Raw genomic sequence first — 12,580 nt, 5'->3', positions numbered from 1 at the left:
TTCCTACAGGCTAACTTTGACACAAACTTCGAGGACAGGAATGCATTTGTCACAGGCATTGCAAGGTACATTGAGCAGGCCACGGTCCATTCCAGCATGGTAAGTTGGTGTGATCCTGCCAGCATGGGTGGGGGGGGGCATGTGCTCAGCTCTCCGGGGAGCTGCCTGCCTCAGTCAGGCCCATTTCCATAAGCCCGTTCTCATGCCCTGCCCCACCCTCTCCCAGTGCCTGGGGCACGCTCTTCCCCTGTCTTCCAGCTTTGCAAATCCTACTCACCTGCAGGTCCCCACTTGATCCCACTCTTTACATCCCTGAACTTCTGGAGCCCTATAGGTTAACATATGATTAGATCCTGCCTTGTCTTATACTCTGTAGATTACTGGCTGTGTAGGAATTTATCTCTTGATCAAATTTATCTCTGAGAAAGCAAAAGGTTTCTCAGAAAGAAGAGATGATGGTTGTAGAATAATACCTTTTTGACCCAAGGAAGTTGGTGGTTAATCATTCACAGGTGGGGTCGATGGTCTAATAGGTCTGTACCTGACCCATCTGTGAGGAATCATCCACTTCCCTCTTGGGCTTTCATTGATTTTATTCTCATGTAGCCCTGGAATTTGAAGATTTCCAGAATCCTCATTCAGAGGCTCTGTCTGCAGCTCATTGGACCTTTCTCACTGTATCAGTTATATGCTAAAGCCTTGCCTTACCATCCCTGACCCCATTCATTCAATAAATATTGTGTACCTGGTACCTGCAGAGACTGTGCTAGATGTTGGAGAGGGGCTGTGCAAGGACAAATAGGGGCCAGTCTTGATTCTCAGTGAGGCAAGAGGGAAATAGACAAGCTTTGCCTTTATTGAACACTTTCTGCGCAGATCTTTTATTTATTAAAAATTTTTTTTAAATTTTAATTCCAGTGTAATTAGCATACAGTGTTATATTAGTTCCAGGTGTACAATATAGTGATTGAACACTTCTGTACATGACTCAATGGTCATCATAAGTATTCTCTTCATCCCCATGACCTGTTTCACCCATTCCACCCATCCCCCACCCACCTCCTCTCTGGTAACCATCAGTTTGTTCTCTATAGTTAAGAGTCTGTTTTTTGGTTTGTCTCTTTTTTCCCCTTTGTTTGCTTGTTTTATTTCTTAAATTCCACATATGAGTGAAATTATATGGTATTTGTCTTTCTCTGACTGACTTCCCTTAGCATTTTACTATCTAGTCTCTCTAGGTCCATCCATGTTGTTGCAAATGGCAAGATTTCATTCTTTTTTATGGCTGAATAATATTCCATTGTATTACTATATACCACATCTTCTTTATCCATTCATCTGTCGATGGACACATAGGTTGCATCCATATTTTGGCTATTATAAATAATGCTGCAATAAACAGAGGTACATATATCCTTTCGAATTAATGTTCTTGTACTCTTTGGGTAAATACGTAGCAGTATCATATGGATCATATGGTAGTTCTATTTTTAATTTTGGGGGGGAACTTCCAAACTGTCTTCCACAGGGGCTGCACCAGTTTGCATTCCCACCAGCAGTGCAAGAGTGTTCCTTTTTCTCCACATCCTTGCCAACACTTGGTGTTTCTTGTGCTTTTGATTTTAGCCATTCTGGCGGGTGTGGGGTGTTATCTCATTATGGTTTTGATATGTACTTCCCTGATGATTAGTTTTGTTGAACATCTTTTTCTGTGTCTGTTGGCCATCTGTATGTCTTCTTTGGAGAAAGGTCTGTTCATAAGTTCTCTGTCAGATATTTTAAATGCACTGTTTGAATTAGTTCTCATCTCAACTCTGTGAGACAGGTTTTATTACAATACCCATTTTACAGACAGGGAAAACCAGAGTTCGGAGAAGTTAAGTAAATTACTCAAGATCACGCCACTGACAAGTGACGTTGCCAAATGCAGGTCTGTTTGACTACAAAACCTGTGCTCTAGATTACTCTGTGCAGGCAAATAGAAATGCAGGAAGTTAAAGGTAAATGACATGGTAAAAGTTCAGAGCTCTGTGTTTTTGAAGAATCCTTGAGGGGATCAGAGAAAGCTTGATGATGAAAGAAGGGCCTTTTGAATAGGGCCTTGTATACTATATGTGTACAGACACACATGCATTTTAACCATATATAAGATGATTTAAAAGTATAAGATATTCTCATACATGATATCCTTGGAGCCTTATAACAGCCCTGTGACTTGCAAAGGGATCATTAGGTCCATTTTAGAGATGAGAAAACTGAGACCTGGAGAAGTGAACAAGCAAGTTTCTCATGATCCCACAACTAGTAAATCACAGGGTGGAACCTGGAATCCAGGCTTTTGATTCCCAATCCTGATCTCTTTCCACTCAACTCTGCTGTCCCACATAGTTAGAATTTTATCTATCAGAGATGAGGTGGGGAGGGCATACTAGGTGGTAGAACCAGCAGAAGCAAAGGCACAGAGACAGAAATTCTCAGAGACTTCCTGGGTCTGGGTGTCGCCGTACATGCACATATATGGTGTCTCTTTCTGTGTCCACATTCCCTTTCCTGAGCTGCACACTGGAATTGCCTTGAGAGCATTAAAATATACTGGGGCCTGGCCCCAACCCCGGGAATAAGGATTTAGTTCTGGTGGGGCATGGCCTGGACATCAGGAGTGAACCAGTGATTGAGGCCAACTCTACATGAGAAAACGGTGACATTCTCAAGGTAAAAGGTGAGCCCAAGCAGAGAGAGGACCAGGACTTAAGTCTCCTGAGGCCCCACTTAGGGCTCTTTCTGCCACACCGTCCTGACCTCTACTCCAGTCATACAATAGATCTGGTAGATGGGCACCGAACTATCCATAGGGCAGAGTCTACACCGTTATTGTTTGCCACCCTGTTCACGGCACAGAGCCCGGAGCCTGGGACCTCAAGCGCTCAGTAAACCATTCACTGAGTAAAAGTCGGAATCCTCCCCCTGCTGGTGGGCTGTGCGGTGCTAACAAGTAGACGCACGTTCCCTAAGTTACTGTCGCTTTCCTTTTTCGACCTCTGTTCTGAACCAGGAGCAGCAGGAGACCTGCAGGCTTGATCTTAGTTCTCTCTGGTCTCAAGGACAACATGTTATTGACTTTACAAGTGCTCCAAATTAAGAATTGAAAGTATGACTCATCACTGACATTTGCTATTGAAAACAAAACTGTAAGAAGTAACAAATTCCAAATTAAATCTCATCTAGCACAAGGGAGAGATTATGAACTAGATATGATACGTGGAATAAAAAAATTAGTAAAGGCTCGTTTTTATATCAGCAGACATTTGCAAGAGAGATGGTCTAGTGATACCATTTTTTTATTGCTTTTTTGTAAACTTCATACAGTATCAAATTCACCATTTAAAGGGTACAACTGAGTGGTTTTTTTTTAGTATATTTACAATGTCATACCAACATCACTGTCATTTTATTTCTATCACCACAGAAAGAAGCCCCAAGCCCATTAGCAGTCCCTCCTAATTCCTGTCTCTCCCCATCCCCTGGCAGACACTAATCTGCTTTCTGTTTCCGTGGATCTGTCTGTGCAGAGCCTCTCCTCTAAATGAATCATGTAGCATGTGTCCTTTTGGGACTGGCAGAAGGTTTTCCGAGTTGATCCATATTGTGGCACGTATCAACACTTCCCTCCCATTTACTGTAAAAGATGCTGCACCGCATCATATTTATCCATTCATCAGTTAATGGCCATTTGGCTTGTCTCCTCTTCTTGGTGTTAGGACAGCACTGCTGCGAACAAGGGTGCACATTTCTGTGTGGACGTGTGTTTTCATTTGTCTGGGATGTATATACCTAGCAGTGGAATTGCTGGGTCACGTGGTAACTCTGTGTTTCACTTTTTGAGAAACTGCTGGACTGCCTTTTTCCTAGTAATACTCTTACTTCCCTTTGCGGATCACCTAGAGTGTGTGTGTGTGTGTGTGTGTGTGTGTGTGTGTGAGATTTAATGTTCATGAAATTCTCGGAGGTTGTCCTTGGCATTAAACAGATACTAAATGGAGAATTTTAGGTTAAGTGATTTCTTGAAGATCAAAGGACTAAGAAGTGACGAAGCTGGGATTTGAGCCCAGATATTTAGAACCTGAGTTTAGGGCTTAGCACTTGGCGAGGTGAGGTGAGTCATCCCTGTGTTTTTCGGATTCATTTCCCATGCTGTATATTGGTTTTGCCATCTGCTGTATATTATTTTTAAAAACTGAGCTTAATAATTTTCTTGCTTCTGAAATGGTAGCATGGGCTCTTATAAAAGGGCAAACATCATAGTCTATAATATGAAAAGGGAAAGCCCTGGTCATCCAGCCCCATAGAGAGCTTGCTCCTTGTCATAGCTTGATGCATATTGCACCAAAATATTTTTTGGTATGTAACAGTATACTTTCATAATTATTACTCTTTGTTTTTTTAACCTACCTGCTGTACATTCTGTTTCGCTACTTGCTTATTTTCTTGCTCACGGTGCACCTGAGACAACTTTTGCTCTGGGAACAAATAGATCTGCCTTCTTTTTTTCTAAGGTTCCTGTGCATCTTTGAAAACTGTGGCCAGCTGGTAGCACCCTCGGGTGTCTGTGGGGGCTCACTGAAGCTGGGGCTTCTCAAACGTTAGTTGTGTACCTGGGAATATGAGTCACCTGGGAGTTGTATTGAAGTGCAGATTCTGATCCCATAGGCCCAGGGAGGGGCCCCAGAGTCTGCACGTCTTGTCAGCTTCCCAGGTCACGCTGATGCTGCTCGCTGTGACGGCATGAGGCTCTTGGGGGCCGTGAAGGAGCCTTCTGGCACCAGCGTAATTTCTCCCTGCTGAGTGTGCGTTTTGCTTTTCAGAATGAAATGCTGGAGGAAGGGCATGAGTATGCGGTCATGCTGTACACCTGGCGCAGCTGCTCCCGGGCCATCCCGCAGGTGAGACTGTCCTTGCTAGGTGGCTCTGCTCCACTTCGGCCTCAGCCAGAGAGCTGAGCTTTTCCGGGTGCAGGGGGTGAGGCAGGGCCTGGTAGTCAAGGGTGCTTGCTCGAGACATTTGGAGAGCTTCCCATTACACTGGTGACAACTTAAAAAATATTTGTACAATTTATTTCAAAAGCAGTATGTACTACCTGTACAACACCCAAACCGTTGCCCAAAGGTATAAAGTAAAAAGCAAGACACCCCCACCTCCTCACCCCCACCACCCAAACGCACCTCCCACCAAAGCCTAATCACTATGGATACTTTGCTGCATATTCCTCTGGATCTTTTTCCTTGAACAGCATGAATATTTCTACGAATATTATTTGTAAATTACCATTTATTTGTATTTATAAATGTATATTGTTTATATTTATATGTATATTGTTCTGCCACTTGCTTTTTTCCACTTAATTCCTTTTTAGTAACTTTTTTGTGTTGACTCATGCAGATATTATATTTACCGTAATTATCAGCATCATATTTATATCCCATTATAACACAATTAACAAACCACAGGTGTGCAAAGTAAACAGAAACTATTCCTCTCTCTTCCCCCTAACCTTAGCCCCCAGAGGTAACTACTTATTAACAGTTTGCTTTGAACTCTTTCAGATTTTCTCTGCCTCTATTATATATAGACACACACACACACACACTGTTTTGTGTTTTGTTTAACAAAAATGGGATTCAATTACCCTTCATGTCCTGCAGGTTTTTTCACCTGTCAGTTTATGGTAGCAATCTCTCCATGTCACTTCACAGAAATCTGTCTCATTCCTTCTAGCGCCTTTATGATGATATCGTATGAATACATCATATTTTATCCATTTAATCATCGACTGGTGGGTATTTACCTTATTGCTACCATTTTAAGAATTTCTAAGCAACAGTGCGAAGAATGTCCTCATGCTTATCCTTCGCTCACTGTTCAGTTTCACTTGACCAGTTAGCAGTCTGGGGTGTGCAGGCTATGAAAACATCTGCCATGTGATTCTGATGTGTTAAAAACTACTGGGCAGAGAAAATGGGTTTTTTGATGGGGCCAAGTATGGTCGGGGGATCTCATGCCATGTGCATGTGGAACAATGGTTGGAACATTTTTCTCTGCTTAGATGCTGGTGGGGTCCCCCTGGGATAGGAGTAGGGGAAAGGCTGAAGGAGGGAGACCTTGCAGATCAAGGTAGATGTGTATAGAGCTCATGGTCAGGGCACTGCAAAAGGGCTCTATTAATGGGCGCCTGGGTGGCTCAGTCGTTAAGCGTCTGCCTTTGGCTCGGGTCATGATCCCAGGGTTCTGGGATTGAGCCCCACATCAGGCTCCCTGCTCCGTGGGAAGCCTGCTTCTCCCCCTCCCACTCCCCCTGCTTGTGTTCCCTCTCTCACTGTGTCTCCCTCTGTCAAATAAATAAATAAAATCTTTATTTTAAAAAAAGGGCTCTATTAATAAGATGACAGATGTGAACCAGAACTGCCTTGGCAAAGGAGGATGTGTAATCTCCCCTCTCCCCACAGGTGAAATGCAATGAGCAACCCAACCGGGTCGAGATCTATGAGAAGACAGTGGAGGTGCTAGAGCCAGAGGTCACCAAGCTCATGAAGTTCATGTACTTTCAGGTGAGGGGGTAAGGGTGGGTCTGAATCAGGAGACTCGAGAGTCCCCACTCTGCCAGCTACTGGGGTCTGGATTTTTGACCCAGGTTATTTGTCCATGGAGCAAATACTTCTTGTTTGCCCCTGACACACCCCTTGGTGAGCAAGACAGACAAGCCTCCCTCTCTCCACTGATTTACATCCTAGTGAGCACACGAGTGTGTTTCGGGTAGGAGGAGAGACTGACAGTAAACAATACTCACTTCTTTTCAGGGTGTAGTAAGTGCTGTGAGTAAGATAAAATTTAAAAATCATAACTCTGGGGTGGAGGGTGTCTGTGACCTGGTGCAGCTTTAGGGACACACACACACACACACTGTTTTGTTTTGTGTTTTGTTTAACAAAAATGGGATTCAATTACCCTTCATGTCCTGCAGGTTTTTTCACCTGTCAGTTTATGGTAGCAATCTCTCCATACTGAAATCTGTACGTAACAGTCATCTGGCGTGTGAGGATCGGAGGAAGAAGGTTTCAGGCCGAAGGAACTGCAAAGGCCTGAAGGGGCACAGCGCGTTTAAGAAATACCAGGCAGCCAGGGGGGCTGCAGTGAGTAGGGATGGCTGACGGAAGGCGACCTGGGGGAGGTAGACAGGACCTGATCTTCAGGGCACTGTAGGCCAGGAAGTAGGACATGAAAAGAGTATGTGGATTTTACTCGAGCACCATAGAAGCCACTGGAGGTTCCTCGTGACATGTTCTGGTTTGAGGTTTTGCAGCACCGTTCTGGCTGCTGTGGGGGAAATGGATGGGAGGTGGGGGACAGTTACAGATGCGGAAGGTGGGAGGGGAGAAGAGTGACAGCAGGGAGGCCAGCTGGGAAGCCAGAAGGAGGAGTCATTTCAGGAGGAAAAGAGAAAAGAGCGCCGTGGGGCCTCCATGAATGGAAGGCAAGAGGGCAAGCTGGTTAAACAGAAGTGGCAAAGGGAGAATAATGCCAGTCGGTTGGTTATTCTGGTCATGTCGGACGCTGTGCAGGAGTGCAGATTGAAGACTTGGAGGCCAGTCTGTACCCTGGGGCGGGGTCGTGGCACACGCTCTTATGCCCTCCACAGGTTCCACGGAAGCACTGAGCGTCATGAATAGCCTCGCAAGCACTGGCCGGATGTCCACCCCACACCCAGCTCTGCCCAGGCCTGGGGGTGGGAGATGGGACTGTCTGGGAAAGGTGCAAATGCGTGCAGCCCAGGGCAGGAGGGCTGGCTTCCGAGGCAGAGAAACTCAAGGTTCTGCACACTGTCCCTGTGTGCCTGTGAGTTCTGTAACATCTGACACCTTCGGTTCTCACCTTGGAAATCATGCCTCATCTCAGGTGTGTGGTGAGGATAAAGGAGGTCTGTTTGTGAAGAGCCAAGTGGAGCCCTGGTCACAGAGTAAGTGTGACAAATGGCAGCTGCTGTGACTAGCATCACGGCCCTGCCCTCAGGAGCCTGGTCTCTTTGGGAAGGCAGGTCCAAGAGAGAAGAACTATCCGGAGGCTGATAGAGTGCTAAACGAAGGGCCTTCCAACAAAGTATTTAGAGAAGGGAGGATCTAGAGTAATCTAGAACTATGCTGTTCAACACAATAGCCATTAGCCATATGGGACTATCTACGTGAAAACTGAATAACACTTAAAATTCAGGTCCCCCAGCACACTAGCCATGAAATGAAAAGTGCTCAGTAGCCACCTGTGATGAGTGGCTGCTATATTGGACAGTGCAGTCATGGAACATTTCCATCGCTGCAAAAAGTTGCATTGTTCTTGGACTGTGAAAGGAGAAAATTGGGCTTGTCTGGGCTTTGAAGGAGGGGACTGATTCACTGGGGTGGGGTATCCCATGTCCATGGAGTGAAGTTCACATACAAGAGTGATTTCTCTCCTTCCCCCCTCCCCCTCCTCTTCTTCTTCCTCAACCTCCTCTTCTCTCTGTGTCTCTCTGAATTGTTGCTTTAGCCTATTTTTGTTGTTGGTCAGCTGCTTTTTTTGGTAACATTTTTTGAATATAATTCACATAACATACAATTTATCCATTTAAATTGGACAATTCAACAGTTTTTATTAGTATATTCACAGAGTTGTGCATCCATCACCATAATCAGTCATAGAACATTCTCACCCCCCAAAAGAAATCCTATACCCTTTAGCTACCACCCCATCATACCCTCTACCTTTCCCCCTCCAGCTCTAGGTAACCACAAATCTGTCTTATGTCTCTATGGATTTGCCTCTTCTGGACATTGCATTTAAATGAAATCACATAATATGTGATCTTTGGTGATAGACTTCTTTCACTTAACATATTGTTTTCAAGATCCATCCATGTTGTAGCATGTACCAAAATATATGACCAAATACTAATCTACTGTATAGATCTATCACATTTTATTTACATATTTATTAGTTAATGGACATTAAGTTATATCCACTTTGGGACTGTTATGAACAAGGCTGCTGTGAATATTCATGTATACATTTTGGGGGAGATATATTTTCATTTCTCTTAACTATTCTCCCTGCTTCTATCTTTGCCCCCTACAGTCGATTCTCACCATAACAGCTACTGTGACCCTTTTAAAATACAATTCAGACCATGTTACCTTTGACTCACTCAGTGTAGAAACCTGAGCCCTCACAAAGGCCTGTGAGAGCCAGTGGCCCTGGTCCCTCTCTGCCTCCAGTTTCTTCCTTCTGCTCACTTCACTTCAACCACTGCTTCTTGTTCATCTTTCAAACATGTCAGGGACACTCCTGCCTCAGGGCCTTTGCACTGGCCACTCACGTTATCCAGAATGCACTTCCCTCAGTTCCCTGTCTTTCTCCTTCTCTTCTTTCAAACTCTTTTCCTAAAAGTCACCTCTGGATGATTTCTTCTCTGATCTTCCTACTAAAGTGTACAGCTCCCCCTGCCCTCCCTACCCCCCTTTCCTGTTTTATTTTTCTCCATGGTGCTTATCACATTCTAATATAGAGTATTTGTTTTGTTTTCTGCCTTTCCTCACATATAAGTGCCTTAGGGCAGGAATTTTTTTTTCTGTTTTGTTCTCTACTCTCCTCCAGTGCCTAGAATGGTTCCTGGCATGTAGTAGATGCTCAATAAATACTATTTATTGGATGCATGAGCCTCTCTCTCTGAATGTCTCTCTCACTCTTGGTCCCTACCCTACTCATTTCCTGACACTGTCCTAGATGCCGGGATACAAAAAATGAGTAAGACATAATACTTCTCAGCAAGGGCATGGTGAATAAATTCATTGGTTTGACTCACTTGGCTGCAGGTTCTGGGCTCCCCTCTTGAAATGAGCTCTGGATTAGGGACCCCTCTAAGAAAGATCTCCTGGCAGATCTGACTTTCTCTAAATGTCCACGCTCTGACCAGAGCCCCAGGGGAGGGAGTCTTGATCCTGCTCTCCGCACAGAGCACAGCGAGCCACCCTCCGGGGCTGCCTGTCCTTACTTGCCGCCCCTCCACCTGCAGCGCAAGGCCATTGAGCGGTTCTGCAGTGAGGTGAAGCGGCTCTGCCATGCTGAGCGGAGGAAGGACTTTGTCTCTGAGGCCTACCTTCTGACCCTGGGCAAGTTCATCAACATGTTCGCCGTCTTGGATGAGCTGAAGAATATGAAGTGCAGCGTCAAGAACGACCACTCTGCCTATAAGAGGTCAGGGCACCCTTCCCCGACCCCCCTCTTCCTGCGGAGCTGGCCTAGGGGAGGCAGAGGCTAGAGCCCTTCTGCCGGGCTCCTCCTCCAGAACCAAACTAACCATTCCCCAACCCTGCAGGGTGGACCTATATCTGTCTTTGCAGTTTGAGGGAGAAGATGCCGAGCTGAGTCTTTGGAAAACTGGGTCTTTGTAGGTGTTCTGTCTTAAGACGGGGTCGGAGCCTCATTTTCCCCTACCTGTAGTGGTTTCCCATGCAGTTTGGGACCAGGAAAATAATCATAAGATGGTCATATCAGTCATTTCCTGCAAGAGTCAGAAAGCCAATTCAAACTGTTTATATAAAAGAAGGAACTAGATTGGCTCCCAGAACTGAACAGTTTCATTGTATCTGGATCCAGATACTCAGATGATGTTGGTCTGTTTCCCTCTGCCTCTCAGCTCAACTTTCCCGGATAGCAGCTTCATTCTCAGGCAGGCCTGTGCCCTGTGGTGGTCACCAGCAGCTGTAAGCTTCCCTCTGACCAGCGTAGCAGCCCCAGCTTCAAAGGAAAGAAAGGGTGCTTCTTTCACATACTTTTGCAAAAGTCCCATGGAGGATTGTCATCACTCTGGCTTGGGTAGCATGTGGACCCCTCCCTCAGTCCCTGCTGTGAGTGGGGCCTCCAGTTGGGCAGGTGCTTGCCAGAGTCAGTTGGGGGTCAGTGTCAGATGAAAGAGAGACTGAGAGTGGGTCAGGAATTGTCACTCTCCAGACATCAGGATACAGCCACCCAGAAGGTGGCAGAGGACATTTGAAAGCAACAGGTATCTTTCCTGTATGTTGCTGAGGCTCAGATGAGCGCTGCAGTGTTTGGGGATGTTTCTTGGGAAGGCTTTTCTGTGTCACTGGTGAAGAGGGCCCCTCCTCCTTGAGTCGCATCCTCCTGGGGCTCCAAGGGAACTGGAGAAAGCAGGGAGCAGACCTATTCCCACCCTTGTATCCTCCTGAGTGGACTGCGTAACCTGGGGATACGTGCCCACAGGCAGAGCCCCATCTCCAGCCTGGTTCAGAAATGGCAGCTTGCACAAAGATTTCGGAGACAACTCATGGCATAGTATCTTCTGCATCTCCCCCCCTCCGCCCCTCCCCCAGTTTCTCTCCAGTTTTGGCCACTCCTTGCATTTGGCCACAAGTGACACGCTCACAAGCCACGTGAGCAAGGTGGGTGTCTTGTCTGTGCTCTCACAGGCGGCCCTGACACAGGCCGCACCACCACCAGGTGAGGCTGGAACGGCTCAGGCGCCGTGGTGTTCCCCCTCCGAGCCCATCATCCCTTCATCTGCAGTCCTGTTAGCTGGAATAGATGTGTTTCCATGCAGGGCTTTGCTTTACAAACTTGGAGGTTTCCTGTAAATAACATAGTCCACGCAAAACCAACGCGCGCGCTGCCTGGGATTCTTTTCCCCATTTCCGCTGTGCGGTCCCATGGCAGGTCACAGCCCGGCGCAAGGATATTTCTTTCACTCTGGCTTGCCACCTCTGGCTGGTTGATAGGATGCCAGATGCCCTTAAACTTGCTGGGTTTGACCTTCAGTGTATTCTTGCCTCTTAATTGTAGGTGCTATTATTCCAGAGTGTGCCTGGCCCCCAATGAAAGACTGCAGAATCCACTCTCCTTAGACAGTAGAGTCAGCTGTGCTATTCATCGCACCTTAGCCTCGGGGGGTGGTGGGGCACTGGGTTAGGTGGGAGCGGGATCCTGAGGCCTGGCTTGGGCGGGCTGTGCTTGAGCAGTCCTCTCCGCGACTCCGTGTGCAGGGCGGCACAGTTCCTGAGGAAGATGGCGGACCCCCAGTCTATCCAGGAGTCGCAGAACCTTTCCATGTTCCTGGCCAACCACAACAGGATCACCCAGGTGATGGCACATTCCTTGTTCATCTTGGCCTGGCATCCCATGCCACAGGCAGGGGCCTGATGATCGAGGGACCACAAGCAGGGGAGCTCAGTCCAGATGAACATCCCCCACTTTCCTACTCCTGAATTAGCAGACTTAAGTCTCTCCTCCCAACTACAGGTAGCCCTTTTACCCTCCGTGGATTTTGTTCCCTGAAAGCCTTCCCAGCCCGCACGTTGCCCCCACATCAGCAAGGATGAGAGCCTGGGTTCTGGAGTTTGACAGCCTTGTTTTCTAATCCTGGACCCTCCACTGACCCCTTGTGAGACCTTGAGCAAGGTCTAAGCCTCAGTTTCCTCATCTGTGAAGTGGAGCTGTTATTTTGAGAATATGAGCTCCATCTCCTAGGACTGTTGTGAGAAATGAG

General features: G+C 46.5%; 1 protein-coding gene across 6 annotated transcripts in view; it reads left to right on the top strand.

Annotated features, from left to right (window-relative positions):
- CYFIP2 (cytoplasmic FMR1 interacting protein 2) overlaps nt 1-12,580 on the top strand; it is a 108,125-nt gene that overhangs the window by 1,926 nt on the left and 93,619 nt on the right. For 3 of the 6 annotated variants that reach the window (XM_044917132.1, XM_044917133.1, XM_044917134.1), the window contains exons 2-6: nt 10-99; nt 4,863-4,940; nt 6,501-6,602; nt 10,094-10,275; nt 12,078-12,174. In XM_044917132.1, coding sequence (XP_044773067.1) covers nt 10-99; nt 4,863-4,940; nt 6,501-6,602; nt 10,094-10,275; nt 12,078-12,174 — 549 coding nt within the window. The remainder of the gene's footprint in view (nt 1-9; nt 100-4,862; nt 4,941-6,500; nt 6,603-10,093; nt 10,276-12,077; nt 12,175-12,580) is intronic. The other 3 variants (XM_044917136.1, XM_044917135.1, XM_044917137.1) reach the window with 3 other exon arrangements.

The sequence above is a fragment of the Neomonachus schauinslandi genome, chromosome 7 (genome assembly GCF_002201575.2).
Source record: "Neomonachus schauinslandi chromosome 7, ASM220157v2, whole genome shotgun sequence".
NCBI classification, from domain to species: domain Eukaryota; kingdom Metazoa; phylum Chordata; class Mammalia; order Carnivora; family Phocidae; genus Neomonachus; species Neomonachus schauinslandi.
This window is presented reverse-complemented; position numbering and strand designations above follow the sequence as displayed.